General features: G+C 46.6%; 1 protein-coding gene across 3 annotated transcripts in view; it reads left to right on the top strand.

Annotated features, from left to right (window-relative positions):
* Window positions 1-20,189, top strand: part of SLK (STE20 like kinase) — a 167,467-nt gene that overhangs the window by 128,669 nt on the left and 18,609 nt on the right. For all 3 annotated transcript variants that reach the window (XM_063961972.1, XM_063961971.1, XM_063961970.1), the window contains 2 exons: window positions 1,342-1,471; window positions 7,934-8,058. In XM_063961972.1, the coding sequence (XP_063818042.1) occupies window positions 1,342-1,471; window positions 7,934-8,058 (255 nt within the window). The remainder of the gene's footprint in view (window positions 1-1,341; window positions 1,472-7,933; window positions 8,059-20,189) is intronic.

Below are 20,189 nucleotides of genomic sequence, written 5' to 3'. Positions count from 1 at the left end.
GGGTCTGGGGGTGGCTTGGGAGGGTTAATTTACACTCCCCAGCTGTTGCCATTGTCTGCAGCCGCTGGAGGGGAGGTATCCTGCCGTGCTGACCAATCAGCAGTGATCGCCAGCACGGCAATCCGTACGGGAGAGTGCAGGGAGGCAGAGGGACCTTCCGGTCCCTCTGACAGCAACAGAGGGAAGTTTCCCTTCCCTGCTGCTGCTAACACAGTTTATCTGATTGGTCGCATCCTCTGCAACCAGGTCAGATAAAGCACTTGCAGGCGTGGTCGCATCTGATGCGACCATGCCAGGCAGGTGGTTAATAGGCTTGTTGTCACCATTGCTTTGTAACATTGTAATTGAATGTTTAGTATTTTAGAACATGGCATACACTAGGAGTAGCCAACCTGGTCCTCGAGAGCTACAAACAGTTCACTTTTTCCAGACCACCTAGCTGGTGCACAGGTGTAGTCATTACTAAGGGTCACATTTTCAAACACTTAGTGCATTCATTCCTAACCAACACATTCTACAGATCCACATGTGACCTAGAACACATGAACTGTTGATAGCGCTTGAGGACCTGTGTTAGCTACCCTATAGTAACCCTATATATACCCTATATACTATATAATAGTACCCTATTTCTCAAGCTCTAGCACTTTTTTCACAGTACTTTAAAACATATTGATAAAAGTCTAAAGTGCATGTTCTGCAGATTACCATGTTGACAATAGGTGGAGCTGAGAGTGGCAGTGCAAAAAATGTATTACCCCAAAATAACATCCCGAAACTTTGTCGTCGTCCCCGAATACCCAAGTGGATAGAGTGATGATACTAAAGCTACATGCTGCACAAAATATTCTGTGGTAGGTTACATTGCTATGATTCTATGATCTGCGGCATCTGTGGCACATCTAAGGTAACATGGCAGCCTCAAGTTTATGGCAATTCTTTGCAAGAAAAAAAATCCTTCAGATTTTATTATAAAATTAAGTACACACCAAATATTGCCTGTATTCTCATCAGAGTACTAAGGCTCATTCCAGATCCTTAAATTCCCCTTTTGGCGATAAATTGAGACATCCTTTTATTTTTTTTGGTCTTTTTCCTGGTTTTTGTTTATCTGTGTGTGATTTGTGTTGATTTTGTGTTGATTCTGTTGTTGATGAGAATTCTAGGTCATGCCCTTGTGGCCTCATTGTACGTGTACTGTGTTCAGCTGACCTGCTTATGTTTATAGGCTTCATTTCCATTTACACTCATTACAAATGTAAATGGAAAAATGGAAGCTGTAAGTAATGGCTTGTGTCTATAAATTGTTCCAGAAATAACTTAAGAATACTTTTGACCTAGGAGCAAGAGTTTGTACAGAAGCAGCAGCAAGAGTTGGATGGATCCCTGAAGAAGATCATTCACCAGCAGAAGATGGAGCTGGCTAACATAGAGCGAGATTGCTTGAATAATAAACAGCAGCTCATGAGAGGTACATACATTTATTATTATTATTATTATTATTTTCTCTAACGTCCTAGTGGATGCTGGGGACTCCGTCAGGACCATGGGGAATAGCGGGCTCCGCAGGAGACAGGGCACATCTAAAAAGCTTTTTAGGTCACATGGTGTGTACTGGCTCCTCCCCCTATGACCCTCCTCCAAGCCTCAGTTAGGTTTTTGTGCCCGTCCGAGAAGGGTGCAAACTGGATGGCTCTCTTAAGGAGCTGTTTAGTAAAGTTTTTTTTTAGGTTTCTAATCAGTGATTCCTGCTGGCGACAGGATCACTGCAACGAGGGACTTAGGGGAGAGACTTGCAACTCACCTGCGTGCAGGAGGATTGAAGTTTTAGGCTACTGGACACTGAGCTCCAGAGGGAGTCGGAACACAGGTCAGCCTGGGGTTCGTCCCGGAGCCGCGCCGCCGATCCCCCTTACAGACGCTGAAGAAAGACGGCGGAACGGAGGTCCGGAAACAGGCGGCAGAAGACTTCACAGTCTTCAGAGAGGTAGCGCACAGCACTGCAGCTGTGCGCCATTGTTGCTACACGGCTCACTGACACGGTCACGGAGGGTGCAGGGCGCTGCTGGGGGCGCCCTGGGCAGCAATATAAATACCTATTTGGCAAATAAATACATCACATATAGCCATTAAGGCTATATGTATGTATTTAACCCAGGCCAGTTTTCCTAATAACCGGGAGAAAAGCCCGCCGTGAAAGGGGCGGAGCTTATTCTCCTCAGCACTCAGCGCCATTTTCCTGACCAGCTCCGCTGGTGAGGAAGGCTCCCACTCTCCCCTGCACTACAGAAACAGGGTTAAAGAGAAGGGGGGCATAAATTGGCGATATAATTATATATTAAGAGCCCATATATAGAAACAACACCTTCTAGGGTTGTTATATACATTATGGCGCTTTTGGTGTGTGCTGGCAAACTCTCCCTCTGTCTCCCCAAAGGGCTAGTGGGTCCTGTCCTCTATCAGAGCATTCCCTGTATGTGTGTGCTGTAGGTCGGTACGTGTGTGTCGACATGTATGAGGAAAATGTTGGTGAGGAGACGGAGAAAATTGCCTGTAATGGTGATGTCACTCTCTAGGGAGTCGACACCAGAATGGATGGCTTACTTATGGAATTACGTGATAATGTCAACACGCTGCAAGCCGGTTGACGACATGAGACAGCCGGCGGACAAATTAGTATCGGTCCAGGCGTCTCAGACACCGTCAGGGGCTTGTAAAAACGCCCATTTACCTCAGTCGGTCGACAGACACTGACACGGACACTGACCCCAGTGTCGACGGTGAAGAAACAAACGTATTTTTCCTTTAGGGCCACAAGTTACATGTTAAGGGCAATGAAGGAGGTGTTACGTATTTCTGATACCACAAGTACCACAAATAAGGGTATTTTGTAGGGTGGGAAAAAACTACTTGTAGTTTTGCCTAAATCAGATAAATTAAATGAAGTGTGTGATGATACGTGGGGTTCCTCCGACAGAAAGTTATGGGCGGTATACCCTTTTTCCCGCCAGTAGTAAGGGCGAGTTGGAAAACACACCTTAGGGTGGACAAGGCGCTCACACGCTTATAAAAAACATGGCGTTACCGTTTCCAGATACGGCCGCCCTCAAGGAGCCAGCTGATAGGAAGCTGGAAAATATCATAACAGTATATACACACATACTGGTGTTATACTACGACCAGCAATCGCCTCAGCCTGGATGTGCAGCGCTGAGGGGGCTTGGTCGGATTTCCTGACTGAAAATTTTGATACCCTTGACAGGGACAGGATTTTATTGTCTATAGAGCATTTTAAGGATGCATTTCTATATATGTGTGATGCGCAGAGGCATATTTGCATTCTGGCATCAAGAGTAAATGTGATGTACATATCTGCCAGACGAAGACACGACAGTGGTCAGGTGAGGCAGATTCCAGACGGCATATGGAAGTATTGCCGTATAAAGGGGCGGTCCATTGGACCTGGTGGCCATGGCAACAGCTGAAAAATCCACCTTTTGTTACCCCGAGTCACATATTGGCAGAAAAGGACACAGTCTTTTCAGTCTCAGTCCTTTCGTCCCCATACGGGCAGGCGGGCGAAGGCCAGTCATATCTGCCCAGGGGGAGAGGAAAGGGAAGAAGACTGCAGCAAGCAGCTCATTCCCAGGAACAGAAGCTCCTCACGGCTTCTGCCAAGTCCGCAGCATAACGCTGGGGCCGTACAAGCGGACTCAGGTGCGGTAGGGGGTCATCTCAAGAGTTTCAGCAACACTCGCAAGGGAACTCCGGGATCCTACATGTAATATCCCAGGTGTACATTGGAAATTCGAGACGTCTCCCCCTCACACAATTCACAGGCTGTATTCCCAGCAGGTGATAATCAAAGTACCCTTCTTACAACAAGGAAGGGGGTAGTATTCCACACTATATTGTGGTACTGAAGCCAACCGGCTCGGTGAGATCTGAAATATTTGAACACTTACATACAAGCGTTCAAATCAAGATGGAGTCACTCGGAGCAGTGATAGCGAACCAGGAAGAAGGGGACGATATGATGTCACTGGATATCAGGGACGTTTACCTACAGGTCCAAATTTGCCCTTCTCACCAAGGGTACTTCAGGTTCCTGGTACAGAACTGTCACTATCAGTTCAGACGCTGCCGTTTGGATGGTCCACGGCGCCCCGGGTCTTTACCAAGGTAATGGCCGGAATGATGATTTTTCTTAAAAGAAAGATGGACGCTTTCCTGATAAGGGCAAGGTCCAGAGAACAGTTGGAGGTCGGAGTAGCACTATCTTCAGTAGTTCTACGACAGCACGAGTGGATTCTAAATATTCCAAAATCGCAGCTTTTTCCGACGACACGTCTACTGTTCCTAGGGAAGATTCTGGACACAGTCCAGAAAAACGTGTTTCTCCCAGTGGAGAAAACCAGGGAGTTATCCGAGCTAATCGGGATCCTCCTAAAACCAGGAAAAGTGTCAGTGCATCATTGCACAAGAGTCCTGGTAAAAATGGTGGCTTATTACGAAGCAATTCCATTCGGCAGATTTCCCGCAAGAACTCTTCAGTGGGATCTGCTGGACAAATGGTCCGGATCGCATCCTCAGATGCATCAGCGGATAACCCTATATCCAAGGAAAAGGGTGTCTCTCCTGTGGTGATTACAGAGTGCTCATCTTCTAGAGGGCCGCAGATTCGGCATTCAGGATTGGATGCCGGTGACCACGGAGGCCAGCCTGAGAGGCTGGGGAACAGTCACACAGGGAAAAAATTTCCAGGGAAGTGTGATTAAGTCTGGAGAATTCTCTCCGCATAAATAAGCTTAGAGCAAATTTATAATGCTCTAAACTTAGCTAGACCTCTGCTTCAAGGTCAGCCGGTATTGATCCAGTGGGATAACATCACGGCAGTCGCCCACGTAAACAGAAGGGCGGCACAAGAAGCAGGAGGGCAGTGAAAACTGCAAGGATTTTTCGCTAGGCGGAAAATCATGTGATAGCACTGTCAGCAGTGTTCTTTCCGGGAGTGGACGACTGGGAAGCAGACTTCCTCAGCAGGCATGACCTCCACCCGGGAGAGTGGAAACTTCATAGGGAAGTTTTTCAACATGATTGTGGACCGTTGGCAAAGACCAAAGGTGGACATGATGGCGTCCCGCCCGAACAAAAACGGGACAGGTATTCCGCCAGGTCATGAGACCTTCAGGCGATAGCTGTGGATGTTCTGGTAACACCGTGGGTGTACCAGTCTGTGTATGTGTTCCCTCCTCTGTTTCTCATAACCAGGGTTTTGAGAATTATAAGACATAGAGGAGTATGAACTATACTAGTGGCTCCGGATTGGCCAAGAGGGACTTGGTACCCGGAACTTCAAGAAATGCTCACAGAGGACTAAGGGCCTGGGGAGCTAAGAAGGGACTTGATTCAGCAAGTACCATGTCTATTCCAAGACTTACCGCGGCTGCGTTTGACGGCATGGCGGTTGAATGCCGGATCCTGAGGGGAAAAGGCATTCCATAAGAGGTCATACCTACCCTGGTCAAAGCCAGGAAGGAGGTGACCGCACAACGTCATCACCACATGTGGTGAAAATATGTTGCGTGGGTGAGGCCAGGAAGGCTCCACGACGGAAATTCAACTAGGTCGATTTCTACACTTCCTGAAAACAGGAGTGTTTTGGACCTCAAATTGGGGTTCATTAACATTTAAATTTCGGCCCTGTAGATTTTCTTCCAGAAAGAATTGACTTCTGTTCCTGAAGTCCAGATTGTAAAGGATGTATTGCATATACAGCTTTTTTGTGCCCCTAGGGGCACCGTGAGATCTCAAAAATCATATTGGTTTGAACCGCTCAAATCTGTGGATTTGAAATATCTCACATGGAAAGTGACCATGCTGTTGACAAATATCTCACATGGGAAGTGACCATGTTGTTAGCCCTGGCCTCGGCCAGGCGATTGTCAGAATGGGCGGCTTTGTCTTACAAAAGCCCATATTAAAATTTTCCATTTGAACAGGACAGAACTGGGACTCGTCTCCAGTTTCTTCATGAAGGGGTGTCAGCGTTTTCACCTGAAACAACCTCTTGTGGTGCCTGCGGCTACTAGGGACTTGGAGGACTCCAAGTTACTAGACGTGGTCAGGGCCCTAAAAATATATATATATATATATATATATATATATATATATATATAGTTAGGACGGCTGGAGTCAGAAAGTCTGACTTGCTGTTTATACTGTATACACCCAACAAGCTGGGTGCTCATGCTTCTAAGCAGTCTATTGCACGCTGGATTTGTAGTACAATTCAGCTTGCACATTCTGTGGCAGGCCTGCCACAGACGAAATATGTAGATGCCCATTCCACAAGGAAGGTGGGCTCATCCTGGGCGGCTGCCCGAGGAGTCTCGGCATTACAACTTTGCCGAGCAGCTACGTGGTCAAGGGAGAACACGTTTGTAAAATTTTACAAATTTTGATACTCTGGCTAAGGAGGACCTGGAGTTCTCTCATTCGGTGCTGCAGAGTCATCCGCACTCTCCCGCCCGTTTGGGAGCTTTGGTATAATCCCCATGGTCCTGACGGAGTCCCCAGCATCCACTAGGACGTTAGAGAAAATAAGAATTTACTTACCGATAATTCTATTTCTCGTAGTCCGTAGTGGATGCTGGGCGCCCATCCCAAGTGCGGATTGTCTGCAATGCTTGTACATAGTTATTGTTACAAAAATCGGGTTATTACTATTGTTGTGAGCCATCTTTTCGGAGGCTACTTCGTTTTGTTATCATACTGTTAACTGGGTTCAGATCACAAGTTGTACGGTGTGATTGGTGTGGCTGGTATGAGTCTTACCCGGGATTCAAGATCCTTCCTTATTGTGTACGCTCGTCCGGGCACAGTACCTAACTGAGGCTTGGAGGAGGGTCATAGGGGGAGGAGCCAGTACACACCATGTGACCTAAAAAGCTTTTTAGATGTGCCCTGTCTCCTGCGGAGCCCGCTATTCCCCATGGTCCTGACGGAGTCCCCAGCATCCACTACGGACTACGAGAAATAGAATTATCGGTAAGTAAATTCTTATTATTATTACCATGCACCACAATTGGTCCACAGTGTCTTACAAAGTACATTTGCAGATAAGGTTCAAATGTAAATGGCAAAAGACTTACAGTTCAAAATAATGCAGAACGTAGAAGGATACAAGCCGTAGAAACATTATTACATATACAGTACCCACAAAATCAGTGTCTGCTAAACCTAAAGGTACATTGTTGCTGTTTGCAATGGGGAGGAGATGATGGTATAAGGGTAACATGGTTGGTTTAGTGTTTAGCATTCTTGCTCATAGTCCTGAGGTCATGAATTAAATTCCTGACCAAGGTGCTATCAGTGTGGCGTTTGTATGTTCTCACGTTTGCAAAACATACTCCAGAAACATACTGGTTGATTAGAGTTGAAAAACAATTAATATGTGTCAATTTGGGAGGGGGGGTTCCAGTGGTGGAAGCAGCACTGGTGAAATGCATCACGCTGCTCAAGCAAACTATAGATCAGTGGTCATGGTACTGGTTTACATTGCATTAGTACTGTTGTTTTCCTGGTAACTGATAGGCACATTGAATCCCAAATAAGTATTGCCCTGTACAGTAGCCACTTACAGCATCAGTACTTGGGGATATGTCAGGAAGGGCTTGTACACAAACATATTCTGGGAAAATGGGTAAACATGTCCAGAAACTGACAGACACTATAGTGATGTACTTTACATTTATAGGGGGCAATTCAGTTCTATTTAATGTTACTTCTCTTCGATTTAACCCCAAAGACGTTTACCTATAAAATTTATTGTACTGTAAGGATTGAGGAATAATTGGTGGTAGAAGTTTATGTCGGCGTAGGCAGTCCTTAATTTTTATTTAATAATGATTTCCTTCATTTGTCACCTCAGCTCGGGAAGCTGCAATTTGGGAACTTGAAGAACGTCACCTACAAGAGAAGCATCAGTTGCTGAAGCAACAGTTGAAGGATCAGTACTTCATGCAGAGACACCAGCTACTGAAGAGACATGAGAAGGTATGGTTCATGCTGCAAGTTCTCTCAGATCATAGCATTGCCCTGATGTTATCATCTGCAGCCATTGTCATGGTGATAGAGGTATAATACGCACAGTAGCCAATGATACTCATAGGTGTGCGCAGGGGGTGTTCCTGGTGCGCACAGGCACCCCCTAATGTCTGGCACCCCAATCTCGCATGCAGCGATCGCCGAGCAGGCTGATTACTGTCCCCTCTGCGCTGCACCCTGTCAGGACTGCATTACTGACCGGACGCATGGGTTAATCAAGGGTGCCACTGCCACCGGCTTTCAAACTCCCGGCTCCACCCCCATGTACAAAAACAGCGTGATGTGATTACATCATGCTGCTCGCACGCCTACCCGCCACATGCCCACCTCTCTCCTTTTATGCTATGCCAACGCCAGCCACAGATGAGGCTCAGCATGCAGCCAGTGTTACTCTTAGGAAGACAAATTCAATACTGGCAGGCAGTCGGCAGCAACATTGACACGTCACTCATGTTTCCAGCAGCAGCAGTACTAGTCTGCGACTGTCAGTGACTGACTGACTTGTAAGTAAGCTGCTGCAGCTTGCAGGGGAAAGTGAGGGGGAGCCAGACCAGGCTGAGGAGGAGCAGCGTAATTGCAGTGAGTGCCATCAGGGGTGTTTGTTTGGTGCACACTACAACATCTGACAATGTATCTGCTTTATTAGGATTAGTACAAGCGTGGATATTTTATATTGCGTTAACAGTCAATAGATGTTGCTAGACACGCCCCTCCGACAGTGCACCCCCTAATAAAATGTGCTGCGCACGCCTATGATGATACTATGGTACATATGGAAGGTGCAACATCCAGATCCTTTAGGTGCAGGTTTGCCATCCTGCTCCTTATGTATATGTTTTAATGTATTGTGACAAAAATTACATAGGGTAAAATTTAACACACTTTTATTTCCACCTCAGGCAGAAATTGTACGTCAGGTTTATAGGTAGTTTTCAACCCAGCAGATAACAGTCCCAAATATTTGTAGTCAACCCGTTCATGTTCCAAATGGCTCTTAACGCAACCCCACACTCCCACCTATCGCCTGGGCACTAACTACCGTCAGGAGCAAAGTCTGTGTGCACTGAATATATACAAAAAGCAGATTACGTGTGCGGTTATTTAATTAGCCTAGCTTCTGGCTGACAACTGATTGAGGCAAAACCTGGACTGAACCCTTCAGTCCTGCTGCTCTGCTAAACCTGGGACAACCTGCTGTTCCACATTAACTCCATGAGGAACTATGCTTTCCCTGCCACACTCCCCCCCCCCCCCCCCCTCCAGTTTCAACCACCATGGTGAAGCTAAGAACTTTTCAGGCATGCTCCCTGCTTTGCCTATATCTATTTGTGGCATCAATCCAGGTACACAACCCTCTACCATTTTCCAATTTTCCAGCGTTCACCTTTTTCCCCCGTCATCTCCTAGCTTTACCTTAGGGTTGCTTGAAAGATCGGGACTCTCAAACTTTCTGGAACGGACAACAGCAGATGCTGCACCTCAAATTTGAATGGCTGCAAGGCCAAAAAACAGCGGGTCACACGAGCATTCACTTTTGTTTATGTGTATACACTGTAAATGGGGCATGATCTGTAATTGGTAAGAACTCCTACCCCAACAAATACAATTTTAACAAGTCTACTGCCTACTTGCTTGCCAAGCACTCCTGTTCTACAGTTGAGTACTGGGCAGCAATTTCCAGCTAAGGTAGAGGATGGGTTTCTCTTCCCCCTTCTACCACTTGAGAAAGAACTGCCCCCAATCCTGTTCTGTCTGCGATATAAATTGCTTCTTGAAGTCAGTAGCCTGCAAAACAGGCTCTGCACACAAGTCATGCTTAAAATCCTTCCATGCAGCCTATTATCTTGTCTAGGGACTGTTTTTTCAGACACTCAGTTAGTGGTGCTGTCCTAGCGGCAAATTCACAAATAAATCTGCAATAGTAACCCACCAGACCAAGGAATGTTCTGAGCTGGGATTTACATTTGGGTTTAGGCCATGTGAGGACTGCCTCCACCTTACTGGGCTGAGGTTTTACCTACCATCTGCCTACAATATATCCCAAGTATTTTGCATCCACCATTCCAGTGGCACACTTCCCAGGATTAGCAGTAAACCCGTGTGCCGTAAAGACTGTAACACTGCCTCTACCACTGGAAGCTATGACTCCCAGTCAGAACTAAACATGATTAGGTTGTCTAGATATGCAGCTGCATATTCTCTCTGAGGTAGCAGCAACTTGTTCATGGCTCTCTGGAAAGTTGCTGAAGCTCCATGCAAACAAAATGGCAGCACTTTGTACTGAAATAAGCCCTCTGGGGTAGAGAAGGCTGTTTTGGCCTTAGTAGCCTCAGTCAAAGGAATCTGCCCATACCCTTTTATCAAATCCAGACTGGTGAGATACTGGCTGTTTGCTAGGTTCTCCACTAACTCGTCCACCCGAGCATAGGGTAGGAATCAAACCGAGAAACTTTATGTAACTTGCGAAAATCATTGTAGAATCTTAAAGCACCCAAAGGCTTAGGCACTAAAACAATGGGATTATTCCATTCTCTGAAAACTCTATGACCCCTAGTCGCAGCATCTCCTCTACTTCTCGTTTTACCGCTGCCCGTTTTGCCTCGGGTATATGGTAATGCATCTGTTTTTTCTTTTTCATCCACTAGGGGTCACTGGAGTACTCTTGGGATATGGACGGCTTAGCAGAAACAAAGGCACTGAATATTTAAATTTAGAACTCTCCACCCCTCCATATCCCCGAGTACCTCAGTGTAGTATCTCAGTGTTTTTTCTGTGCTCACAGCACTAACAAGGCTTGTGTGGAGTTCCCACACTTGGTGGAAGATTTTATTAATTTTTCATTTTTACTTTTACATTTTACTTTTTTTTCACTTAGCACATCCCTTCCCAGTTTCTGGAAAAACATGGGTCCGGGATAGTGCCGCTGCACGAACAGCGCATGGCGTGTCGGTCCTCACAAAGAGCACCCTCACAGCCACAGGCAGCCCACTGTCTCCTGCAACAGCTGGACGGGGCTTACAGATAGAAGCCCCGTCGCAGCCATGACCTGAAGGGCTGGACGGAGCTTACAAATAGAAGCCCCGTCGCAGCCATGACCGGAAGAGCTCGGAGCTTAGAAGCCCGTCGCAAGCCTCCCTACAACAAGGTATGCTGGGGAAACGGGGCGGTCAGCGCAGGCTGCCGCCCCGCTGTGTGGGGTCACTGTTGTAATGCCGCCGCTCATACAGCCGCCCGCCCCAGCCACTCCGTCCGGCCGCCCCAGCCGCTCCGTCCGGCCGCCCCAGCACTGTCCGCCCGCCCAGACGCTCCGTCAGTGCTGTCTTGGTGCCAGCGCTGAGAGGGGGAGAACCGCCGCAGCTCGGCTAGCGACGCCGGAAGCCGCTACGCGCCGCTCCGGCCAGCCGACCTCCGCTGCTCGGCAAGAAGTGTCCCTCGCCTCCCTGCAACTTCCCGGCGCTCCCCGCTGAGACACAGCGCTACAGGGAGTGAAGGGGGGGGGGGGGAATCTGGCTGATTACAGCGGCAAGGAAATGTAAAGGGCTGCCATACCTATATAAACAGCAGGCAGAGTTAATGTATGATAGGCTAGTGAGCCTATATTAATACTGGATCCATGTATTGTAGACTGCCTGTGATTTTCACTGTGTAATAGACTATTGAGCCTATATTAACACTACAGCATGTATTGTGGTCTGCCTGTGATTATCACTGTATAATAGGCTATTGAGCCTATATTAACACTACAGCATGTATTGTAACCTGCTTGTGATTTTCACTGTATAATAGGCTATTCAGCCTATATTAACACTGTAGCAATTGTAACTGTGATTATCAGTGTAAGCATGGCATGGGGGCCATTTTAACCATGCTTCCTGTTTCTTCCAGTTTGTAATTCCAGAACATTCCTGCCCTACATCACTACTCCACCGGAGGCGCAGGGGTGTTAGTGGGAAGTTTGGTTCAGGTTTCACATAGGCTGGCCATGTGAACTGCATTTCGGCCATAAATAGATATATATTACACACCTTAAGTAATAATTTTACTGAGTCGTGCAAGTGTCTGTACTTTGCCTATTGTGTTGTCTGTCGGCATAAGGAGTAAGGCTCCAGCACAGACTAAAAATACTTTTAAACAAAAGTCTGGACATAAATCTACCACATGTTCAGTATGTTTTGTAGGTTTCCACTCCGGAAGCCGGTTCATTCCCAGATCCTATGTTAAGCATTGGCAATTCAAATTGACTCCGCTCGACAGGAGCGGTAAGATCGGAGTCTCGGAAGTTACTCCGCCAGCTTTAACGGAGGAGTCTCAGTCCAATTTCACTTTGGATACCAGGGTGTTAATTTAACTGGTCTTATAATTTAAACATTTCTTCTATGTTGCAGTCCTGACAATTCTATGTCAAACCTCACAGCGCTAAATACGAGTGAGGAGGGCACATTAGACAGTCAGATAGTGCGGGTTTTGACAACCATACATTGCTAATGACCAGTGAGTCAGTCTCTGACATTTACAGAGAATAAGGAGGCTCTAACATCTAAATTTACAGAGAATAAGGAGCCTCTAACATCTAATCCGTTGTATTTACTAAACGACAGATCTTCAATGGTTTTCTTATTTAGGATATCTTACTAAGATTTAAGGCTATTTACCCGTTTCCACACAGTGACATCTAAATTGGAGAATCCGCCATTGGTGAATTCGTCTGTGTCAAACCTTATAAAGACCCAAGATGCATTTGGGTCACTAGGGCGCTCTGTGTATGGAAACAATGACGATCACGTTATACTTATCGTTAATGAGAAGCTGCTGAGTATCTCGGTACAGCGTCTGCTGCCGCCTGTTACCTTGCTTCTCGTTTTTCATCGTCGCTAGTTTCAGCACGACAAGGCCAGAAGTTGTTTGGTCCTAAATTTGACAAAATGGCCTCCTCCGGTATCAAGCCGGAAATACTCTGGTCCGGCGTTTAAAGCCTTTAGACTTCAGTCTTTTCAAGGCTGTGGTACAAAAACAGTCACGCCTTGTAACGCCAGGGCGCTAAAGTCACAACAAGCCAGTGGCTTGACGGGCTCTCAGCCCATCTCGAATTTCCAATTGTGGGAGTGCGCCTTTACACGTTACATTTGCCGGGTTTCCAGCCATCCACTCATGGATGTATCCGCTATTTAGGGTTAAAAGACAGGACTGCCTCTGTCGGACGAAATAAGGCGTTTTGGCAGGTTGCCATTCAGTCTCTGCTGGTTTCAGCAGTTTTTATTTCCAGGCCTGGTACACCAACAAAGTCAGGGTTATTATTCCTGTCTGTTTGTGGTACCGAAGCCGGAGGGCTCCGTCGCAGTCTCAATCAGCAAGTCACTTACTACAGATTGAAGATGGATTTTCTGCGGTTAGTATTTGCATATTTGGAGCCACAAGATTGCATGATTGTGCTTGATCTCCAGGATGCGTACTTACACATTCCGGTTTGGTCACCTCATCACAGGTTCTTGCGTTTTGCAATACGCCACAACCATTAACCGTTTCAGGTTCTACCGTTTGGCCTCTTGTCAGCGCCTCGGGTATTCACCAAAGTGATGTTTGTGATGATAGCTCATCTCAGATCCCTGGCAGTGACAATCGTTCCATACTTAGACGATCTGCTCATAAGAGCTCCGTCTCAACAGATGCTCCTCCGACTTGCGCTGCTAACGTACACCACGGTTGCAGTGTCAAGTTCAAAAACAATCGCATCTAATTCCGTCTCAACGACTTCAATTCCTAGGTATGATTCCAGATACGGTAAATCAAAGAATTTACCTACTACACCAGAAAGAACAGATTATACGCCATCTGGTACAATTAGTGCTCAAGCCACGCACACTATCGGTACATTGGTGTATTCGCCTATTAGGAACAATGATGGGCTTTCGAAGCGCTTCAGTTCGGAGGTTTTCACTCGCATATCCCACAGGGGGGCGAGGGTGTATCTACTCTGGGCGAGAGTCTCAGAGGTTGGGGAGTTGTAGTTTAAAATGGTCAGCGACAGGGTTTCTAAACGGATCACGACAGATTGCTGTCTATAAAGGTCCTGGAACTCCGTGCAATTTACTATGCACTACATGCTTCGCTCTCAGACTGTCCAAGGCCAGTCACACAACGCGACGGCAGTCGCATACACAACAACCAGGGAGGAACGAGAAGCCGCATGGCAATGCGGGAAGTAGCTCGAATCCTCAATTGCCCAGAATACCACACGGTGATATTGTAGACTGGGTTCATTCCGGGAGTGGACATCTGTTAGACAGATGATCTCAGCCGTCGGGATTTTCATCCAGGAGACTGGGCATTAAATCCAGAGGTGTTTCACAGGTTGGTCCACAGGTGGGGTTACCCTCAGGTGGACATGATGGCATCTCGCCACAATTACAAACGCCCAGTATGTGTCCAGAACGACAGTTCCCAAGGGCAGTGGCGGTGGATGCTCTCACAATCGCGTGGCCGTACAGCCTCGTGTATCTGTTTCCACCGTTTTCCGCTGTTCTCTCCGTTGCTAAAACGGATCATAAGAGAGCCCGTCACAGTCATACTAGTGATATCTCATGGGTCTCGGAGAGTTTGGTTCTCGAATCTCCGAGGACTACTCGCAGACGATCCTTGGCCGCTCATACTACGTCCAACCCGTTACAACAGGGGCCGTTCTTTTACCCCTATTTAGCGCGGCTGCGGTTGACGAGGTGGTTGTTGAGACCGCCCTCTTCAGAAGAAAGAGAGGGCATTACAGTATCGGTCATACCAACCATGTTACGAGCTAGGAAGCCGGTTACGGCAGCTCATTATTACAGAATTTGGCGTGCCTATATAGGTTGGTGTGAAGCTCGGAAGTTTCCGACATCATTTTTCAAGTTACCCGTATTCTGTTATTTTTACAGACGGGGTTGGATGGAGGACTGCGTTTATCTACACTGAAGGTGCAGGTATCTGTGTTGTCAATTTATTTTCAAAGACGATTGGCTCTATTGCCGTCTGTACACATTTTTCTGCAGGGTGTCCTCAGAGTACAGCCTCCATTTATCCCACCTACAGCGCCATGGGACTTGAATTTGGGTTCAGATTTCTTACAGTCTTCATATTTTGAACCCTTACAGCAAGTGGATATTAAGTTTCTGACTTGGAAAACGTTTTTTCTTCTAGCCTTAGCTTCGGCAAGGCGTTTTTCAAATTTGGGTGCCTTGTCTTGCAAGCCACCGTATTTGGTGTTTCCTGATGACAGAGCGTAATTTCGGACGATTTCCGATTTCTTACCAAAGCTAGTGTCATCTTTTCACATCAATCAACCAATAGTGGTTCCTGTGTTGACAGCACATTCTAGAATTCTGAATGTGGTACGCGCATTACGCGTTTATATGTCCCGAACGTCTACAGTTCGTAATACGGATACGTTGTTTGTTCTCTATGATGCTGCCAAGTGGGGTTGGCCAGCTTCTCAGCAGACCTTGTCCAGATGGATAAAACTGACTATACGTCAGGCTTACCTTAAGGCTAAGTTACAGTCGCCTACATCAGTAATAGCTCATCCCACAGGTTCTGTGGGAACGTCATGGCCAGCTGGTCGTGGAGCTTCTACGACACAGCTTGACCGTGCGGCTACATGGTCTTCAGTGCACGCGTTTGTGCGCTTTTACAAGTTTGATATACGTTTGCGGCATCAGCATCTAGCTTTGGCCGCCTAGTGTTACAAGAAAAAAGCGGTATTGAACCCCTGGCGCACTGTGATACTAGATGCTGTTTCTTATAACTAAATGATGGAGTCAATATGTTGATTTTACACAACACTGACAATGTTTATTAAAACACAATCCCCAGCTGGGAATAAACAAGAACAAACAAATATTGAACATATACACACAAATGTGGTGAATGGGAGGGAACCCTGGTGCTTTCATGAAATGCTTTCTGTGCTCAAAGTCCTTCTTAATAATAGAAGAAATCTCTCACCATGTTACTTAGCCGCGGTGGGCTAGCTTTTTTGAAGGCCAATAAAAGACCGAAACGCGTTATTTGGATAAGGACACAAGTGGTGGAGATCCGGGAACCTGTGACGAGAAGCTGACACGCTTGCTGCGGTGGTGCTGGGCGATTCAGCCTAGGACCTTAGCTACCTCTTCAAAAAAGCTAGCCCACCGCGGCTAAGTAACATGGTGAGAGATTTCTTCTATTACAATACCGCTTTTTTCTTTAAACTATTCCTGGAGATTTGTGTTTGTCTCCTTTGTTCTTGGACCTGGGCAGCACTTTATTACTCACTGCGCTCATTTGAAAATACCCCCCTTTTTTTCTGCTTTCGCCTAGTGTTACAGGTGTCAAACAGCTCTCCCGCCCACGGGGGAAGCTTTGGTACGTCCCAAGAGTACTCCAGTGACCCCTAGTGGATGAAAAAGAAAATAGGATTTTGGTACTTACCAGGTAAATCCTTTTCTTTAAATCCATAGGGGGCACTGGACGCCCACCCAGAGCAGTTTTACCTGGGTTGTATTAAGCTCAGGGGATCTTATGGTAACACATTTTCACCGACTGGTTCAATTATAAGGTTCTATCGGTTATGGTGTCAACTGTTTCGTTGTCAGTAACGTTATGTGTCAACTTTGTTGTTGTCCGTTATGTTATAGGAATTCTCCATTGTCAACCTCTCTATAGTTCCTGTTCGGCTCAGTAAAAAACACTGAGATACTACACTGAGGTACTCGGGGATATGGAGGGGTGGAGAGTTCTAAATTTAAATATTCAGTGCCTTTGTTTCTGCTAAGCCGTCCATATCCCAAGAGTACTCCAGTGCCCCCTATGGATTCAAAGAAAAGGATTTACCTGGTAAGTACCAAAATCCTATTATTACCACCCTGGAAGGAGTAATAATATCATATTGAATAATTTGGGTTTTCCCGGTAATGGCAACGAACACATCCTGGTGCCGTGCCACTAAATTCACCACTTCCTGTTTCTGGCTAGGATTAATGGTATCGTCAGTTGGTACCTGACACTCTGGGGTTTTCTTGGCTACCAAAGAGTGCTGACTTGGCACTCTTTCCAAGCTTTAACAGATTTACATGGTAGATTTGTACTTCCTTCCTTCTACCCTCCTGTCGAACCATATAATTAACAAGTACCACTGCCTTTATGACTTCCTAAGGGCCTCACCATTTCACTGGTGGGCACAAGAACCAGTACCTTCTCTCCCTGTTTAAAAGACCGGTTGACTGCGGTCACGTCATCAATATGTCTTTGATGCTGTTGGGCCCCATCCATGTGCTTTTTCCGGAGTGGGCGCAATCTGCCCTAAACGGCCAAACAGTTGGGACACAAACTGAAGATGTTAGGTTATTGGCATGACTGTTGTTCCCACCCTTCTTTTAACATATCTAAAATCCCTATAGGTTTCCTTACGTAGAGGTGTTTTAACGGACTAAAACCTGTAGAGGACTGGGGCACCTCTCGTACAGCAAACATTAAATAGGGTAAGAGTAAATCACAGTCTTGCTTTTCTTCAGACACTGTCCTTTGTTATCATCTGTTTAAGGGTCTGATTAAAGCATTCTACCAGGCCGTCTGTTTGCGGGTGGTAAACTGAGGTAGTAATCCTATCCACCTTTAACAGTCCGCAACATTCCTTTATTAATTTAGAGACAAAAGGGGTATCATGGTCCGTTAAGGGGCGAGTGTACAGTGTCAGTAATTCATGGGCTATGGTGCTAGATTTCATATTCCGTAGTGGTATGGCCTCAGGGTATCTGGTGGCATAGTCCACTACCTCTAATATGTATTGATGCCCTCAACCAGATTTCTCCATCGGCTCTGTCAAATCCATACCAGTTCTCTTAAAAGGGACAGAAATGACAGGGAGGAGAACGAGGGGCACCCTAAACCCTGGTCGGAGCGCCGTCTTCTAACACACTGGGCATTCCTGACAATATCTTTTTACTGTGGCCTGAATGCCAGGCCAAAAGATTCTTAACTGTATGCGCTGGAGAGTTTTCTTCTCCCCTAAATGGCCATCCCACAGGTGCATGTGTGCCATCCTCAATACCAACTGCTCGTGTTTCCGGGGAATTAATAACTGGGCTACCCTTTTACCTTGCAGAGAGGTTACACGGTACGACAAATCATTTTTCAAAATAAAATATGGTACACCTTCTGGTGGCAAAGCAGCAACCACTTTTACCGTTAACTACTACCACATTCTCAAAAGCATTAATCAGATTTCTATCGTCCTGTTGGACTCGGCCAAAGGCCTTTTAAAAACACTTTCTCTAACGTCCTAGGGTATACTGGGATGGTCTTAGTACCATGGGGTATAGGTGGGATCCGTTGGAGCCTTGGCACTTTAAAATCTTCAGTGTGTGCGCTGGCTACTCCCCTCTATGTCCCTCTTGCAGACTCAGTTAGAAAAATGTGCCCAAGGAGCCGGGTGCATTCGCTGGAGCTTTTCTTCAAAAACTTTTTATTTTAGTTTGTTATTTTCAGGCAGCACTGATTGGCACCAGTCTGCTTGCGTTGTGGGACTTAGGGGGAAACCGGTAACAATCTCTTGAAGGGTTAATGGTCCAGATCCCTGCTGACAGGACACTAGCTCCTGAGGTGGTGTTTCCCTCAGCCCCAGGGTGAGTGCACACTCCAGAAGCATGCCGCCACCCCTAACAGAGCTGAAGACGCTGGAATGTGAGTACAGGAGTCGGGGTCCCGGTTAGCGGGTCCCCGGTTCAGATGATGGCATAAAGGCGCGGCGGGCACTCGGGGTTGTGGTGCTCGCTGCAGATGGCCACACTGGCACCGACACAGAAAAGGGGTTTTAACCCCGTTTTCTGTAAATCGGTGAGACTTGCCAGTTTAAAGAATACAGGTACACTGTGCGCCATTAAAGGGGCTGGGCTTCCCGGTGAGCGGGACCAGTGGCTCAGAGGCGCCATTTCCTGCTACATCACAGTCCAGGCTGCAAGCAGGGAAGCGCTGCTCCTCCAAGACCCTCTAAAGCACTTAAACTGGTACCAAGGGGGTTTGTAGTAGGGGGGAGAAATATACTGTCTGTTTATAGCTAGTTACCTTATCTAAGGTTCTAGTTACTGCCCGGCAATGTTGAGGCAAAAGTGTGCTGGTTTCTCCCTCTGTCTCATCCCATCCAGGCTCTCTGGAATACTGTGTTATTTCACTGTTCCTGTGTGTGTGTTCTGCTGTACAGTATATCAGGCTAGAAAATTGTATGTCAGTCCTGTAGCACAAAGTTTTGCCCTAGTCAAGGGGGATCTCTGCTGTGTACGCAGTGCAGTCTCCCTTCTCAGGGAAACAGCATACAGGAACCAGAATGGCTGGATTCTCTTAAGAGGATGATTTCTAACATATCATCTGAACTGGCTACTGCCAGGCAGGAAAGACAAGTGTTTAAAAAAAAAAATCTATGGATGATTTTCTGGTTCACACTTCAGACCTCAGACCTTCCTCTCAACCCCCTTGCGAGTTTCACAGAAACGCACACTGCCCCATCTGCTCCAGTCTGACTCTGATGAGGAGTTGCCATATTTGGAGGAGGGGGAGGTGGAGGTTGATAAGGGAGACAGTACTCTGTCTCAGGATGTGGAAGCCCTTATATATTCTGTTAGGGAGGTCCTGAATATCCCTGATAAGGAGGCAGCACCTGATGAGTCATTTTTTAATGTGAAACCTAAGTCTACTGCTACCTTTCCTGTCTCAAAGGAATTAAACACACTGTTTAAAGAAATGTGGGTTAATCCTGACAAGAAATTTCAAACCCCTAAGTGGTTATTAACTTCCTTCCCATTTCCCCCTGAGGATAGGAAGGTGTGGGAGAATCCTCCTGCTGTGGATACCTCAGTGTCCAGGCAGTCATGTAAAATTGTACTGTACTTGAAGCTATCTCCTTAAAGGACCCTACTTATCGTAAGATTGATACTACGCTCAAATCTGTTTACACTGCAGTGGGAGTCGCACAGAGACCCACCATTGCTTGTGGTTGGATCACAAGGGCTATTGTTAAATGGACTGGTAACGTAATAGATGGTTTTGATACTATACCTCAGGATGAGCTTCTCACACTC

Source organism: Pseudophryne corroboree, chromosome 3 (assembly GCF_028390025.1).
Source record: "Pseudophryne corroboree isolate aPseCor3 chromosome 3, aPseCor3.hap2, whole genome shotgun sequence".
NCBI classification, from domain to species: domain Eukaryota; kingdom Metazoa; phylum Chordata; class Amphibia; order Anura; family Myobatrachidae; genus Pseudophryne; species Pseudophryne corroboree.
Note: the sequence above shows the minus strand (reverse complement) of the source record. Positions and strands in the feature narration are given on the sequence as shown.